General features: G+C 40.2%; 1 protein-coding gene across 4 annotated transcripts; it reads left to right on the top strand.

The window, feature by feature from the left end:
* Positions 1–600: 600 nt before the first annotated feature.
* Positions 601–16,267, top strand: SFPQ (splicing factor proline and glutamine rich). Of its 4 annotated transcripts, XM_084872008.1 has the most exons (13): positions 627–1,517; positions 2,250–2,438; positions 2,981–3,282; positions 3,382–3,477; positions 4,026–4,222; positions 4,327–4,411; positions 4,656–4,773; positions 4,881–4,916; positions 5,076–5,124; positions 5,204–5,325; positions 14,157–14,204; positions 15,005–15,086; positions 15,992–16,267. In XM_084872008.1, exons 1-11 carry the CDS (start codon positions 687–689, stop codon positions 14,178–14,180), a joined length of 2,049 nt encoding a protein of 682 aa, XP_084728134.1. In that variant the 5' UTR covers positions 627–686; the 3' UTR covers positions 14,181–14,204; positions 15,005–15,086; positions 15,992–16,267. The 4 variants fall into 4 exon arrangements, with proteins under 4 accessions (XP_084728136.1, XP_084728134.1, XP_084728135.1 ...); XM_084872009.1 differs by lacking the exon at positions 4,881–4,916; XM_084872010.1 differs by lacking the exons at positions 14,157–14,204; positions 15,005–15,086; positions 15,992–16,267 and adding an exon at positions 7,827–9,661 and having other exon boundaries at positions 601–1,517.
* Positions 16,268–16,949: the final 682 nt, after the last annotated feature.

Below are 16,949 nucleotides of genomic sequence, written 5' to 3' on the forward strand. Positions count from 1 at the left end.
GATTAAGAACAGAAACTACACTTGATCTTAGCCAAAAGGCCGGGAAGCGATAAAAGAGGGAATATTGGGGGAGGAATGACCCACCAAAAGCTGCTTGGAGGACAGTAAGATCACGTGTGAAGTCGGTAAGATTTGATTTTCCTTATTTCACTGGCCTAACACAGGGTTATAGCAAATCGCAGGCACTTAATTTATGCCTTTGAACCAGGGGACGTTCTTTCTGGGAAAAGATAACAATAGACTGCTTCCGGGGCAATTGAGAAAGAAAAGGGCCCTTATCTTTCCCTGGGAGCCGATAGAGCCCTTACTATTTGCTTTCCTGAGAAAATTGGTCTGGCGAACCCATTCAAACTTCTCCCAGCAAATCACAGAGGCCTCCAGCCAACTCCTTTGCCGCTCATTGGCCAACGGGAGGCTTCAGCTACATCCCTCCCACCTCTCACCAAGCAGCCAATAGAAGACAAGAGAACTTCGTAAAAACAACGTCATCAAATAGGGCGCTTGCCATTGGATGTTGGAGCTACCAATTAAGAAGGGAGGCGGGGCCTTACCAGCTGGCCTATATAAGAAGAGGACAAAGGCGGCACGCAGCCTGTGTCATCCGCCATTTTGTGGAAAGCAAGGTGGCATCCACATTCCCTGAGCGACTTCTCCGCCTCTGTCTCGACCGCCCCTTGATCGCAGGCATGTCTCGAGATCGGTTCCGGAGCCGCGGCGGTGGCGGCGGCGGCTTCCACCGGCGCGGAGGAGGCGGCGGCCGCGGCGGCCTTCACGACTTCCGCTCGCCGCCGCCCGGCATGGGCCTCAATCAGAACCGCGGGCCCCTGGGTCCCGGCCCGGTCCCGGGCGGCCCCAAACCTCCGATCCCGCCGCCGCCTCCGCACCAGCAGCAGCAGCAACCGCCGCCGCAGCAGCTGCCGCCACAGCAGCCGCCGCCGCTTCAGCCGCCACATCAGCAGCCGCCGCCGCTCCAGCAGCCGCCGCCAGCGCAGCCGCAGCCGCCGCCGCCACAGGACTCCTCCAAGCCCGTGGTTCCTCCGGGCCCCGGCCCGGCCCCCGGGGTAGGCACCACGCCGCCGGCCTCGGGCACGGCGCCGCCCGCCACTCCCCCGACTTCCGGGGCCACCACGGGGCCAGGCCCCATCCCGACCCCGCCGCCCGCTGTCACCTCCGCGCCCTCCGGGGCGGCCCCGCCGGCGCCTCCGAGCAGCGTGGTCTCCAGCACCCCCCCTCAGGCCGGGGGGCCGCCGCCTCCTCCCGCCGGGGGCCCGGTCCCCGGGCCTAAGCCGGGCCCAGGCCCCGGCGGCCCCAAAGGCGGTAAGATGCCGGGCGGCCCGAAGCCCGGGGGTGGCCCGGGCCTCGGCGCTCCCGGCGGCCATCCTAAGCCGCCACACCGAGGAGGCCTGGAGCCCCGCGGAGGACGGCAGCACCACCCCCCGTACCACCAGCAGCACCACCAGGGGCCCCCTCCCGGCGGGCCCGGAGGCCGCAGCGAGGAGAAGATCTCCGACTCGGAGGTGAGTGCGTCCGGAGCTACGCGTCCGTTCCCCTAAGATGGCCGCTGCCCCTCTCCGCCCCCCTCCCTTCCCGCCGGCCTCCATTTTGTCGGAGGCCGGAAGGGCGCCTGCGCGCTGCGGCGGGGGCGGGGCTCTCCGCGGAGCCCGGGGTGGGCCGCCCGCGCCCGGGGAGGGTCCGGGGAGGAGAGGAGCCGCCCGGATGGGCCGGCCCTGTTAAAGCCAGAAGATTCTGGGAACCAGACCGTGAAATGTAGGCTCCCAGAGGTCGAGGAAGAGCAGGCCCACATCATGTCGTTTGATAACGGGATTTTGCTCTTTTTCCACTTAATATCTTGCCGTTTTAATTAGGGATGCTCAGCATATGGAAAGGACGAGGTTGTTGATATAGGTGTAGAATGGTGAGCAGAAATAGAGGTGGGAAGGAAGACAATAGGCCATGAATGAGCTAATTCTAATTGAGGAAGGAATGGTCCATCAAAAAGGACCTGTCTGTAGCGCTCGGTCCAAGTGTCAGTTCTCGAGTCTTTTTGAATGATTTTGGCTGTTTGGCGTTAGGATAGCGGTTCCATTGGAAATCTCGCAACTATAGTAAGACCTTGATTTGACTTTAAACGAGACGGAAGAGCCAACCCCGTTGGGAAAAATCCATTTTGGTAAAAGCAAAAATTAGTGTGTTTCCCTGCTTTGCCAGAGGTCCCTGGTGTCTGAAAATGCCCTTTCTTTTTCACTTAGGGGTTTAAAGCCAACTTGTCTCTCCTGAGAAGACCCGGAGAGAAGACTTACACGCAGCGTTGTAGGTTGTTTGTTGGGAACCTACCTGCAGATATTACAGAGGAGGAATTCAAAAGACTGTTTGCTAAGTATGGAGAGCCGGGAGAAGTTTTTATCAACAAAGGCAAAGGATTCGGATTCATTAAGCTTGTGAGTTTGTTGGGGTTTTATGTATAATTAAGTAAAGGGTCTCCTTTTTGCTACTATAAATGTGCTGGTTTTCAAACGAATATTAATCATTTGGCCTTTAAATTTTTTGTCATTCTTGCCGTGGCCGGGTTGCTCAGTTGGTCCTGTACACCAAAGGGTTGTGGGTTCAGTCCTGGAGGGGGTGGCATACACAGGAAACTGATGTTTTTTTTCACATCAGTGTTTTATGCTCTCTTTAAACAAAACAAAAAAACAACAACCATAACCAAAAATAACCCATATCCATGGGTGAGAATGAAAGGATAAAAATGTTTTCAATGTTCTTGCAGAAAAGATGAACTTATAAAGTGTATAATTGTTGGTATCAAAGAATCAAGGGATGGGCAAGGCATTTTAACTTCTGAGAAGGGTGTCAGGGTGGGCTGTCTGAATATACTTGGAGCTGGAGGGAGAACAGGAATGGGAAGTAGGCTTATGACTTTCAGAGTAGACATGAGGCAATTTTGGGGGTCATTAACGTGATGATGTCTGATAACTTTCAGGAATCCAGGGCATTGGCTGAGATTGCCAAAGCTGAACTTGATGACACACCCATGAGAGGTAGACAGCTTCGGGTTCGCTTTGCCACACATGCTGCTGCCCTTTCTGTTAGAAATCTTTCACCTTACGTTTCCAATGAACTGTTGGAAGAAGCCTTTAGCCAGTTTGGCCCTATTGAAAGGGCTGTTGTAATTGTGGACGATCGTGGAAGATCTACCGGGAAAGGCATTGTTGAATTTGCTTCTAAGCCAGCAGCAAGAAAAGCATTCGAAAGATGCAGTGAAGGCGTTTTCTTACTGACAACGTAAGTTCTTGTGCTTATTTTAATAATTTTTGTTTATTAACTCGTAAGGGGAAGTTGTGATACAACTGGAAAATAAGATACAGCCTTCTTTTTTATTAGAACTCCTCGTCCAGTCATTGTGGAACCACTTGAACAATTGGATGATGAGGATGGTCTTCCTGAAAAGCTTGCACAGAAGAATCCAATGTATCAAAAGTAAGATGGATTAACTTTTGGGCAGTTTTTAAGTTTAAGGGAGAACTTGTCCTAGTAATTTTTCAGTTTTGTTTAAAATGTGCAAAATTCTTCTAAATGAATATGCTTACTAAAAGCATCAGTCTCAGAAAGTTAGATTTAAAAAAAAAAAAACATTTTACTGATTTTTTTTACAGAGAGGAAGAGAGAGGGATAGAGAGCTAGAAACATCCATGAAAGAATCATCGATCAGCCGCCTTCCGAGCCACCCCCACCGGGGACATGGCCGCAACCAAGGCACATGCCCTTGACCGGAATCGAACCCATTGAGCCAAACCAGTCGAAAGTTAGATGTTTTGAAGCAGTTATTCAAATGCCTAGTTTTTGTTTCTGAAGTCTGTATATTTCACAATTTTGTCTTGTTCTTAAGAACCAAAGTGGTTCTTTGTTTACCCCCTGATGTTCCTTACAAATGATGGGGCAGGGGACAGAGCACTGTTTTTAGGGGAGGGAGTCAGGTAGTATTTCTTATGTGCATCCCAAATTGATTCACCTTTAAATGTTGTCAGGGAGAGAGAAACCCCTCCCCGTTTTGCCCAGCATGGTACGTTTGAGTATGAATATTCTCAGCGATGGAAGTCCTTGGATGAAATGGAGAAACAGCAAAGGGAACAAGTTGAAAAAAACATGAAAGATGCAAAAGACAAACTGGAAAGTGAAATGGAAGATGCCTATCATGAGCATCAGGCAAATCTCCTGCGTCAAGGTAAAGGACTCCCTGAGGTTTGCTCATGGGAGCAATTACTGTCTTTAAAACATTTACTGTGATCTCATTAATGTTAATCCAAAACAAAATTTTCCAATGTTCAGATCTGATGCGACGCCAGGAAGAATTAAGGCGCATGGAAGAACTTCACAATCAAGAAATGCAAAAACGTAAAGAAATGCAGTTAAGGTAAACTTTTGTTTAAGCCTTTAATTAAAAAAAAAAGTTTTTTATTGATTTTAGAGTGAGAGGGAAGTGGGGGGAGACTTCAGTCAACCAACTGAGCCACACCGGGCAGACCTTGTTAAACTGGGCCTTTGCTTCTGCATTAACATTTTGACAAAAGATGAACCTAAATTTTGCAGTGTAGTCAAAACTGAGTTTGAAAAGGTGTGGATAACATTTGATTTATTTACTTAATGGACATTTCCAGGCAAGAAGAGGAACGACGTAGAAGGGAAGAAGAGATGATGATTCGTCAACGTGAGATGGAAGAACAAATGAGACGACAAAGAGAGGAAAGTTATAGCCGAATGGGCTACATGGATCCAGTAAGTAGACTTCTGTTGTAGTCTAGTTAGAGTAAAATAACAACATATCTACTTATTTTAAATGTGTATTATGATTATATTTCTTAGTTTTATTATTTTTTTGGTAGGCCAAAGATTCTTTGGGAAGAAGCTTAAGTCAATGGGTAAATTAAAATTTTTTTATTCAAAGTTTTTTAAATTGCCTTAAATGAACCTTTTTAAATTGGTTAGAAACATTAAATATGGGGATTTTTTTGTACCTTCAAATATGGTATGGGTATAGTACAGATACATCAAAGTTTTTTTCTTTTCTTTTTCTTTAGAGAGAAAGAGACATGAGAATGGGTGGTGGAGCAGCAATGAACATGGGAGGTAAGCATGAAAATAAATTAGCAATGTCATTAGAGAGCAATATTCTGGTTTAGTTATAACTGGCATTTTTGTTTCCTAGATCCCTATGGTTCAGGAGGCCAGAAATTTCCACCATTAGGTGGTGGTGGCGGCATAGGTTATGAAGCTAATCCTGGCGTTCCACCAGCAACCATGACTGGTTCCATGATGGGAAGCGACATGGTAATGTATCCTGTGAGACGTAGTACCGAGGAAATTCTCATTTTCACTACTTAATGTGTGTGTGTGTTTTATTTTGTTGTGTGTGTTTTATTTTTTTTTAAGTAGGTGATTGGACTTCTTTTAGTTTCCCTATCATGTAAATCGTAATATTGAGGGATACTTTGGCAACATAGAAGAACTCAGTGTGTGGTAACCTAAACAGATATGGTTGCCAACTCGAAGTCAGTGCTGTTAGTATGTTGGAGTTATCTTTGGCAATAAGTAGACTTAGGTGCTTTCTATTATATTGCTTGTGTACTTTGGCACTCCCATGGCATGGCAAATCCAAATTCTAAATGTTAGATAATGTACCTAATTATTCTACATCTAAGTGAGCGTAAACAAATGGCAAACTGTTGTTCACTCAGCTGGCATTTGCCATAACTTTATATGAATTAGACTTGTAGTTTGCAGCTCCTAGGCATGTTTTAGTGATGTGTAGAACTTTGACCTATATTTGGTGTGGCTTCTATCCATGAAAAGGGAATTGTTTAAAGTTTTGACTCGTCGTTTCCCACCTGTTGGGCTGTCTATAGGTACACCTTCTAAAACAGACATCTGTTTTGCTACAGAGTAGCAAAAAAAAACCAATGACAATTTTAAGCATACTAGTTGTGTGCATTTGATCTGAACCTTCTTGATGCTATCATATTTTAACTGCAGATAGCCTAATCCAGATGCTTTTAGAACAACCATGTGAATTGGTCTGAGTGGCTGTGTTTAGGGCTTTACAAATCCTCAGGAGAATTGAATATTGGCTTTAGAAACGGGTTTAAGGAAGAAGACATTTTCACAACTGAATTAAGTCTAATTAGTTCACCTACAGGATTTTGGCAAAAGAAGGAAGCTGCAGCAAATAACTCACTAATTTCAGTTTAAAAATAAGGAACATAAGGATTTAGTGTGGGACCTCACCTATTTCAAAACCCATTTATGGCTTTTGGGGAATTAGAACCGTAAATGACTGGTTATGTTAAATGTAGTGCTATAAGCTTTCTTCAAATTAAATTTTAAAAATAGTGTGATAGTTAGTGTGGGTAACATTTTTGCTTATGTGTTTCCTTAAAGGCATATTTTAGGTATGTAAGGAAATTCATTAAAAATGTAACTTCACATGATGTTCCCACAGTTAAAATTGTATATTCCATATAACAGGTTAAAAAAACAAAAACCTATGCATTTAAGATGTAATGATATAATTGTGAAATCCCCAAATTTTCCTCACTAGCCTTCATGAAATATATAGTACAGTGTGCTAAACCCCTAAAATGTTTAGATTTTGAAAAATAGTTTAAAGGATTGAGATTTTGTCTTCCTCAGGTAGCCCTATAGTATTTTGTAAGAGACATTTTGAAACTAACATATAGGAACAGTTAAACCCTGATGCCATTTTTATTTAAAAAAATTTTTTTGGGGGGGCGGGGCGTGGTGGTAATACTTAGTAGCTGTTCTATTTTAAATGGAATTTGAAAGATAGTCAGGCTGCACTGCTTGCATATCTCTAGGGTTTTTCTTTTGGATACATGCTTCCTAAGACTTAGAAGTACTTAAACTAGATGGAATTAGATGGAAAAAAAACAAAAAACTGCTGCTTTATTGCAGTCACTTAAGCATGGTGCTAGGCTCTTTGGGAAATGCCCAAACCATGGAATCATAGCCAGAGGACTTTTCAAAGTCCTTAGGGGAAAGTTGGACTGTTATGGGGTGGGCTGTATATCCAGTCAATTTGCAACAACACAGAATAGTACCGTAACCATAAAAGTGTCTCTGGTCATACAGTGATGGGTCCTAAAGGTGGTACACCTGTGAGAATATGGCAACACATTTTTTTTTTTAAATCACGTTACTGTGCCGTTTAAGTGACTAAATCTATTAGTCTTTTATGCTTTTTTTGTAGTCTGGTAGCATTTTATTAAAACTTTGAACTTTTTAAGATTTCTGCAACTTAGCAGATGTGTCTTGAGATCTTGAAAGCACAAGGTTTCTTATGCAGCACATGCCACTAACTGGTGAGTAGGTTCTTTGTCACTTCTTTGAGTGAATTGAATCTGTCTGGTTGGGCTTGTCAGGCTTACTTGGAAATTAATTTTCCTGTTCAGACCTTGAAAGTGAGAAGTTTGCAAGCTTTCCAGTGGTTTGTTCTGATGTGAAATTTCTTTAACTCATTTTGGAATGGGTTTTCACATCTGCACTAATTCTTAAATTTTTTAGCACCACAGGGAAGATCTATTCTTTGAAACAGGTGTATGAGAATGGCTCAAGTGGGAACATACCACAAGGCATGTATTATCGTAAACTAATTTTCAAATTACCCTTTTTTCCTTTCTATGTTCCCGGTACCTGTGGATCGACTCATTGGTGATTGTATCGACGAACGTTGACTACGGAACCTTCTAAAATATTTACTTAACACACATGGACATCAACTACATTTAATGAACTGTTACTTACTGTTCCAATAGCGTACTGAGCGCTTTGGGCAGGGAGGTGCGGGACCTGTGGGTGGACAGGGCCCTAGAGGGATGGGGCCTGGAACTCCAGCAGGATATGGTAGAGGGAGAGAAGAGTATGAAGGCCCAAACAAAAAACCCCGATTTTAGATGTGATATCTAGGCTCTCATTCTAGTTTGTTTTTGTCTTTTCTTGTTTAGATAACAATCTTTTAAATTCTTGCATTTTAGTAAGAAAGCTACCTTTTTATGGATGTTAGCAGTTCATTGACCTAATATTTGTAAATGGTCTGTTTGGGCAGGTAAAATTATGTAATGCAGTGTTTTGAAACAGGATTTTTTTCCTTTTTATTTCCTTTTTTTTTTTTAACTGTATAATGTCCCACAAGTTATGGCAGTGTACCTTGTGCCATCGAATTTCTAAAGTGTATTTTTTTTTTTTTTTTTTTTTTTTACTGTGCTTCAAATAAATAGATAAAATAGTTATAATATTGATCTTCAATTTTGCCATTCATGCTTCCATGCACATTAGGCTAGGTATTCCACTTTGAAAGCATGAGCGTGTTGAGACCTTCAGATGGCATATGCCATTTTGGGGAAATGTATCTGTAGGCTAAGTATTGCTTTTTACAAACAAGTATCCCTTTATTTTAAAAAGAAGAAACACATACTGAAGTAGATCCGTGATTTGATTTGTTTGGCATTATAGGAAGCAAGCGGTGCTAAGTATTTTTAAATGGTTAAATAAGTAAAACTGAACTGTAAATCTTCATTCAGGAATATGTATTAAGATTGTGGAATTGGGTGTATGACTATTGGTAGGGGGAGAAAGTGGGCATGGCTAAATGGATCTTCTATGGCCCTATGAGTTATCCTTTTCTTGAAAGTTCCTGGAGAAAAAGTGGAAAGATCATTTTGTTGCATTCCTCCATTTTTGTTTTTAAAAGAGTTGTCCCAAGCCCCACAACTGGCTTGTATTGAACTTTCACATTTGAATTAAAGATTGTCAAACATGAAGTCTTTTCATGTATTACTTTAAGTGATTTTTATAAAGATGGGCTTTAGACTGAAAATTTCAACTTGAAAGTAAAAAGTGCAGTAACCATAAACTAGGTGTAGCTATATATACATTTATACTCTGAACCTTTTATATCTCCTTTTGCTACTTCATTGGGCGAAAACTATAGGACCATAAATCTACTTGCTCTCTTTTCAAAGACTTAGTGGTGACAGTTGACATGTAGGGTTGCAGATAGCCATTCCTAATTGTAAAATACTTTTTAATTTGTTTTTCCATAGTTTCCTTTTGATGCAGCACTAAATCTAGAGAGTCACTTATGCTACACAGTGCAAATATAAATGTCCCTCCCACCCATCAAGTTTTGGAGTTTTTCGATGGTGTTGTCAGTTTATTGTCAACTTCATTGAATCTCCTTCCCTTAGAATTAGATACACTGATTTAATATTAAAGTATCTTGTTACTGTTGTCTGAAAACAGTGGGGATCTGTTTTCCCAATGTATCTGTTTTAGCAGAGGGAACAGCTTCCTAAAAGTAGGTAAAATAATGGTTTGGTTTTGTTCTTAGTTACAGATCCATCCAAATTTGTACATTATAGAACTCTTTACTGTGGAATGTGTCTTCCTCCTTTTCACCTCTGTTCTTGGTGCTAATTGGCAAAAGTAAAATTCTAAATCAAATCTTGGTTAAAATGCTGAGGTTTAGTATTGTGCCTGAGTACGAAGGGAAATCTATTGAAATAATTGAGCACCTTCTGCATGGGAAACTGGATAATACTAAAATTAAAACACTAGTGGAATATAAAGGCATGTCACCCAATTCTGGTTATGTGACAAGTACATGATGTGCTAATTAAGGAAATCTCATTAAAAATGTTCATTATTTCTATTCAAGACACCTGGAAATGGGTGGTAGCTCTACCATAATTATGTTAACGAGGAAGTTTTGTCCCCAGTTAAGATATGAATTGGTGCTATGTATGAGATTTTTCTGTACGGAAACCAGGGTCTTAATTGGAAAGAAGTCCATTATAATTTGATTGGATTGTATAGTAGGGACTCGACTAATGATAAAATAAGGGGTGTTCATGGGACACCCATGGAGGGTGAACTTGTATGTGTGTGGGTGGGGGCTGGTGGGGAAATGGGATAATCTGCCTATAAAATTAATGTTTCAGTTTATTTTTCAGATTACATGCCTTTCTTTATAAGGGATGCTGGCACAGACCCCTAAAATAAGCTTTTGGTAGTACTTTACCTTTGAAGAGTGGTGAAGGATGCTCATGGATAATCTGCTAAAAGTTGTGATTTTGATGGCCTTACTGAGGGCTGTAGAATTGCTAAATGTTGTTTAGCAAATAATCTTGCTTAGTTTCAAATAAGTTTTTTTCTTTTTTTTTCTTTTTTTACTTTTATCACTGAAAAAGCAGTGTACCAAGGGTTGTAAGGTACTCAAATAGACTTTCTGTAAGTCTTGTATATGATAGCTTTTAGCCTAATGGGAATTAAAGTTATCTAAAAAAAACAATTGCCTAAAAGTTGATTAGAAACTTAGGATGGGAGAGGGAAGATAGTAGTTCAAAGTATTTTAGCCATTTTTCTCATTTGAAGAAATCACCTGCCCCCATTTCCCTTTTCCATTCTCATAATTTTGTTTTTAAGAGGAACACTGATCATTTTAAAACTTAGTAGTCCAAATCTTTAAAAACTGCATTCTCGAAGACACCCCAGTGTATTTACTAATAGGTAGCTCATAAGCATTAACCCATTGGCTCATTTATTTAGTGAAATCACAATCCTTCCCTGTTTAGAACACAAATTGAACTCATTAACAAGTTCTGTAAACTCTACCACTCTTTACGTAGATATACCACTATTATAAACATAATTTGGGAAATTGTAATTTACACCTGTGCAATTTTCGTAAGAGGCATATTATGGCAGATAAAAACTTAAAAAAAGATACTTGGCTTTTCTTGGGCAAGCCACTAAGTTTTGGTGGAATGTTTTCTGGTGTTCTTGGACTATTAAAGTAGTGGCCTGCTACATAACTGCATTTAGCCAGCATTTCTGCAGTGCGTAACTGTGAGGAACGTAGTACCGCAAATGGCAATGGACATTAGGACCCGGATGTAGTATTCCTGCTTGCTCCAAGATTCTCATTGCCGACTGCATACAGGTAGGTAACAAGCAATATAATCTAACTTGGTGACTTGCTATGTACTTTTATTCCGTGGGCATTCTGACATCACACTTCTGACAGTGAAATAACAGTGCAGCACCTAACACTTGTATGGTAAAGCTAGCTTATCAAAAGTGCGTGGGTTTGGGTTTAGGGCTGTAATTTGTCAGGCAGAATTCAGTGCTGTTGCAGTTCTCAAATCAAAAGTGCAAACTTGATTCCTTGGTGTATCTGATTCGGTTGTGTGGTTTTCTTTAGTTGCATTGTAACTGAAGATAACATGGAACATATCAGTGGTGTGGGGGAAAGGGAACCAAACCATACTTGGGAGGTAGAGTGCTATTTTAGCCTCTTGATATGGACTGTATAGCATGTGATAATTAGTCTTGTAGCAACTGACCTGCTCGTAGGTCAGCAATATCAATGATTTCAGAATGCAATCTTGGGTAGGTTGAGTGAATTAACACTAAAAGTACAGGGCTTGTTTGTTTGTTTTTTGTTTTTTGTTTTATCTGTAATGTGATTTAATAAATTTTTTTCAAATGAGCTCCATAGAAACATCTTTGTTACTAACTTGGGCTTAGACGGGAATCTAATGTGAATAGTTTAAATTACATGATTTTACTAAATATGTCTATACTCTAAACCTGGGGAAAATTGGCGTGGCACATTGACTTGCCTACAGTTGGATACATGGTGGGAATCATTTCCCAATCATAAGACTTCGTCGTATTCTGAAGGATAACTGCAAATGTTCAGAGTAGGTTTTTGAAATTTGGTTACCTTAGCTTTAGGGATGTGATGTTATAATTCAAGATTTTATTTACCAAAAATAAGGTCTTAACCACCTTATTTTGTTGCCTAGTTCTTAAGCTTTGCATCGACTATTATTTCAGACCTCAACTCAACTTTGTTCTCTGAACTGGTTTTTAGCTAGCGTGCATGAGAAACATCTTTCATATATAATGCTTTCTGCTCTGTAACTGGAAGGTTTAGGTTTACTTTGCATAAATGTGTGGAAACTTCATGAATATGAGAATTTTCTTTTATTATATTAAGGAAAATGGCTTGCTCTTTAGCAAGCAATTCACAAGGTGGGGACAAATTTGTACTGTGATGCATAGTCCATTCAAGCAAATAACTTTTGACTCTCCTGATAGATGAAAGAAATGGTGATTAATTTAGCTCTCTACATGAATAATATAATGCAAAGCAAACACAATGCTTAGGTATTGGTGACAAGAGTGTCACTAAGTTGGCATGTAACCCTGATAGGGTTTTCCTGTGGCATGATCCATTAAATCGGTGGCCAGCACTTGCTGCCGTGATTTTAGGGATTGGGTGTTTAGAAATTAAAGATCAGGTTTATTTCTTCAACAACCAGTAACAATTTTGAGAGAATGTGCTTGTTGTAATAATGGACTTCAGGAACATCATTGGGGTGGGGGGTTAACTTTGCTTTATTCTGATTCTAAGAAGAATAGGTTTTTGCACTTTCAAATGAGAAACTTGTGACTGACGTTGGTTCTTAATAGTTTTGATTTGTACGTAGCTACAATTTGTAAATCTTAGTGCAGAGGGTCTTTAAAAAACCACTCAGACAAAAACCTGGGAATAAATGGGTTTCAGTAATAACACTACTGAGGTGCTTGCATTGTATTTCATAAGCCTTATTATAAATCAAAATTACTCTTTTTAATGAAAATGGTCTGATGTTCAGAGGTGTGATGCCAGAATGCATTTTCGTACTATTAGGCCCTTGGAACAGATACAGGTGCTTTCTGAAAGATGAAAGAAATGCAATGGGTGCTTTCTATACAAGGTTGTAAAACCTACGAAGACTAATAGTCTGACTTTCCCCCCAATAGAGATAGATGTGTGTGGCTGGTTTTGGACTTTTAACCTTAAAGGGGGTTGCATGTCTCCTATTGTTAATCATTGTCAGCTGCAGTGACACGATCCACAGTCCTGCATTTACTGTCCTTCCCTTAATGATCGTGGACAGGTTTTAGAGAGCCAGGATGTTTGTTTTGGGCCTTTTTTTGTTTTGTTTGGGCTTTAGCTGATAATGTTTTAGTGCTCTTGTCAGCTAGTGTAGTTCTCAAATGGCCTATTAGGGAAAGAACTCAGGATTTCACTGCTCCTAATCATCTGTCATTGCTGCTAGATAATGATTGGCAATTTTTAAGACTCAACTGTGGAAATCTCACAGTTGTTGGTAAACCATCAACCATAAAAATGTTGCTTTTGAACACCAGTGCTGAGATTTTATTCAGAGGATGAAAAGGGAGGGCTGGGTTGCAGCATAGGATAAATCTGGAGAATGGGAAGAATGCAAAACGATATAGTATCCCTTATGGATGGTAAATGTGCAACAGGGAACTATTTCATATGCCCTTGGCAGTACCTGATAATCAGGGAAGAAGAAAAACCTAGAATTTGAATTAAGCTGATCTGTTCGGTTTTTGTGCAGTGGCCCTGCAGGTGTATATAGTGAAGGTGAATGTCTTCTCCCTCAGAAAAAAATATATATATATATCTCAGGTTCCTCGCTGTCCCAATAAGGCAAAGCTTCCCTGCCCTAACTTAAAACTCAGTGAGCACTTAGAGGGAAAGAACAAGGCAAATATAGAGAATTGCAGGATGACAACTGCATTGTGTACTGTGGAATGGGGGGCGGGGGGTACTCTTGGAGGACTTCTGCTGAAGGTGGTCAGTCCACCTGAGAATGGAAAACATACTTGAGTGGGGAGCAGGGTATGTGCTTTTATGAAAAGAGCTGATGTTAAAAATTCATTTGGTAAGGTAGAGTTGTCACATACCTTCACATAAGGGATAGTATATTTTGGATTGCAGTCAAACTTGTGCTCAGACTGGTGAAAATAAATAGTAGTTAGGCTTTTGTATTTTAAAGAAGATACAGTTCTCATTCTGATTCAGGTGTCTATTTTATTACTTTGTGAGAATAATTTTAGATTCCCCCTTCTACCCCCCCCCCATGAAGTTTCTTCCTGTTTTTTTATGCTGTAACTTGCCCCCAATCTTGGTCTCTGGAATTTTACTCTTTAAATTTTGAAGTTAACTAGCATTTTCAAACCTTATGCCCTTGTCTTTTATATTAACTTCTCTTATTATTCTTTAGGTGCGAATGATTGATGTTGGCTGATATTGGAGTGTTCATTCGCCTGAAGTAAGTTCCTTGGAAATCTTAACCTTAGCAGTAGAGGTCTTTTGGATTAGATTTAATATTTAAATAATTTGATTTAGCCAGATGGGGTGAAACATGTTTGATTTTAAAGATGTTAGTCTCACCTAAGAGAAAATTCCTCTATTTCTGTTTTTGAAAATAGGTGTGTATGTGAGAGTTGAAATATGGGAAATATTACCAAAATGTTAAGTAGTAGAATTGAGGAGGTATGATCAAGAGCAGAAAAGAGGGTTTACGTTTAGTGGAGAAATGCTGTATTTTTAGTACTCTAAATTCACCTTAGGATCCTCTTAAAATAAATACCCTTAAGATTCTTTTTTACTTACCTAGTAAAAAGAGTAACAACTGTTTTGTTTTTTTTTAAATACATATTTTATTGTTTTTTTTTACAGGGAGGGAAGAGGGAGGGATTGAGAATTAGAAACATTGATCAGCTGCCTCCTGCACACCCCCCACCGGGGATGTGCCCATAACCAAGGCACATGCCCTTGGCTGGAATCGAATCTGGGACCCTCCAGTCTGCAAGCCGATGCTCTATCCTGTGAGCCAAACCGGTTTCAGCAGTAACAACTGTTTAGTCCTTGGTAATAGGCAATATGTACAGGTGAAAAACATTTAGAGTATGACCGTGGTGTAGACCAGACCTTTTCTAAGCAATAACATAGCTAAATAAAAGAACCATTGATTAGAACCCAAACATAAAAACATGTTAACATATTAATAAGAATGTAATTTGCTGAACAAGTTACTTTATTTTAATAAGATTACATTTTTAATAATAGGTGGATAATTGTTGTCAAGCTGTCAAAGCATAAGCCAACCAAGAGAGAAAACCAAAATTTGCAAGATAGAGGAAGTATCAAGGTATGTTAAGCAATCTTACTCTCGGGTGGTAAAGAAATAATTACTTTGTGTGAATATATCTTTTTTTTTTTTTTCTTATAGGAAATACTGTTGTTTTTTAAATATGTTTTTATTGACTTTAGAGGAAGGGAGAGGGATAGAGAGAGAGAAACATCAATGATGAGAGAGAATAATTGATTGCTTGCCTCTTGCACACCCCATACTGGGGATTGAACCCACAACCCAGCTTTGTGTCCTTGGTTGGAATCAACCTGGGATCTTTCAGTCCACAGGTGAATGCTACTGAGCCAAACCAGCCAGGGCAGGAAATACTGTTTTTACGGAATTCACAGTTTTCAATTAAAAAGTATATGCATACATATATATGTATATGTATATGTATGTATTTACCTCTGTCCATAGCAGCATGCAGATGTGGATTCAGAAAATTTGAAGTTCCCTATTTATTTTTCATCTATATAAGTACATGGTGGGATTGGTCTTCTATAATTGAAAATAGATGGAGAACAAAATAATATAAATGATCTGTTTGAATGGTTGGCAATTTTAAAGTGTAACTCAACTCTGCTGTATAGCTGGAGAGCAATCAGACTGTGTAAACAAATGGACATGTATACAATAAAATTATAAAAAGGTGGCTGTGGATAGTAGCTTACTAACCTCATTTCATAAATTGCATGTTTAGATAGCTATCACTCAGTTTTAAAGGCCCTTAAAAATCAGTATGAAATCTAAACAATCAACATCTTAAGTAAAGTTTATATTTTTATAAATTTTTAAATATTATTGATACCACATTCCAGTATTAACATTTCCTTGTTGTTAGGAAGTTTGCTTGGTGGTGCAAAAAACCTGATAACTGATGTTTACATGTTTGGGAAGTAATTGTTTCCTTTCATTGGCAGGATCAGGTGTCCTGTGTCCGGGAAGCCAGTGAAGAAGAGGGCAGAGAGGAATGAACAATCCAATTGTTAATAAAGACTTCTGCAGACTAGGGAATAAAAGGTCCCAGGTTCAATTCTGGTCAACGGCATATACCTTGGTTGCAGGCACATCCTCAGTAGGGGGTGTGCAAGAGGCAACTGAACGATGATTCTCTCTCATCGATGTTTCCAATTCTCTATCCCTCTCTCTTCCTCTCTGTAAAAAAAATCAATAAAATATATTTAAAAAAAACAAAACTGTCCTTCTATTGTTTTTAAATAGAACTCTTAATTTTCTAGAATTTTCCTATCATGAACTAGGTGATTTAAAGAGTTTCTGTATTCTAGACATAGAACAGAATATACACTGAGTGGCCAAATTATTATCTCTGAAAGCATAATAATATGGCCACTCTATATTTTATATAATAAAAGGCTAATATGCCAATTGTCCTTTTGACCAGGAGTTTGACCAGCAGACAAGTCTGCCAACTGCCCATGTCTCCTCCCCCTGGCCTGGCTGGCTGGACCCCACCCAATGCAGGAATTCATGCGCGCGCGCGCACACACACTGGGGCCAGATTATGCGTACAGATATTATCTGGGCACTCAGTGTATATGATTCAAGACTTTCTTAAAGCTTTTTTGGCAGAAGCTCCTTAAACCTTTTAATTACTAGTCAATTAGATGGCACTTCTGTCCTAACCAACCTGATTTGGACAGCAAGATAATTTAATTTACTTTTTAAATACCCAAGGACGTGGTTATTGAATTAAGAGAGGGGAAAGGAGAGGAGTGTTCAACTAAGGACAATTGGTTGCTTTCTGTATGTGCCCTGATGAGGGAGGAATTGAACCACAGCCTTTTGGTGTATGGGGGACGACTCTCAAACCAACTAAGCCATCTTCCTGGGCTGGACATTAAATTTTAATTTGTTTTC

This window comes from Pipistrellus hanaki (assembly GCF_964339955.1).
Source record: "Pipistrellus hanaki genome assembly, chromosome: 2".
In the NCBI taxonomy this organism is placed as follows: domain Eukaryota; kingdom Metazoa; phylum Chordata; class Mammalia; order Chiroptera; family Vespertilionidae; genus Pipistrellus; species Pipistrellus hanaki.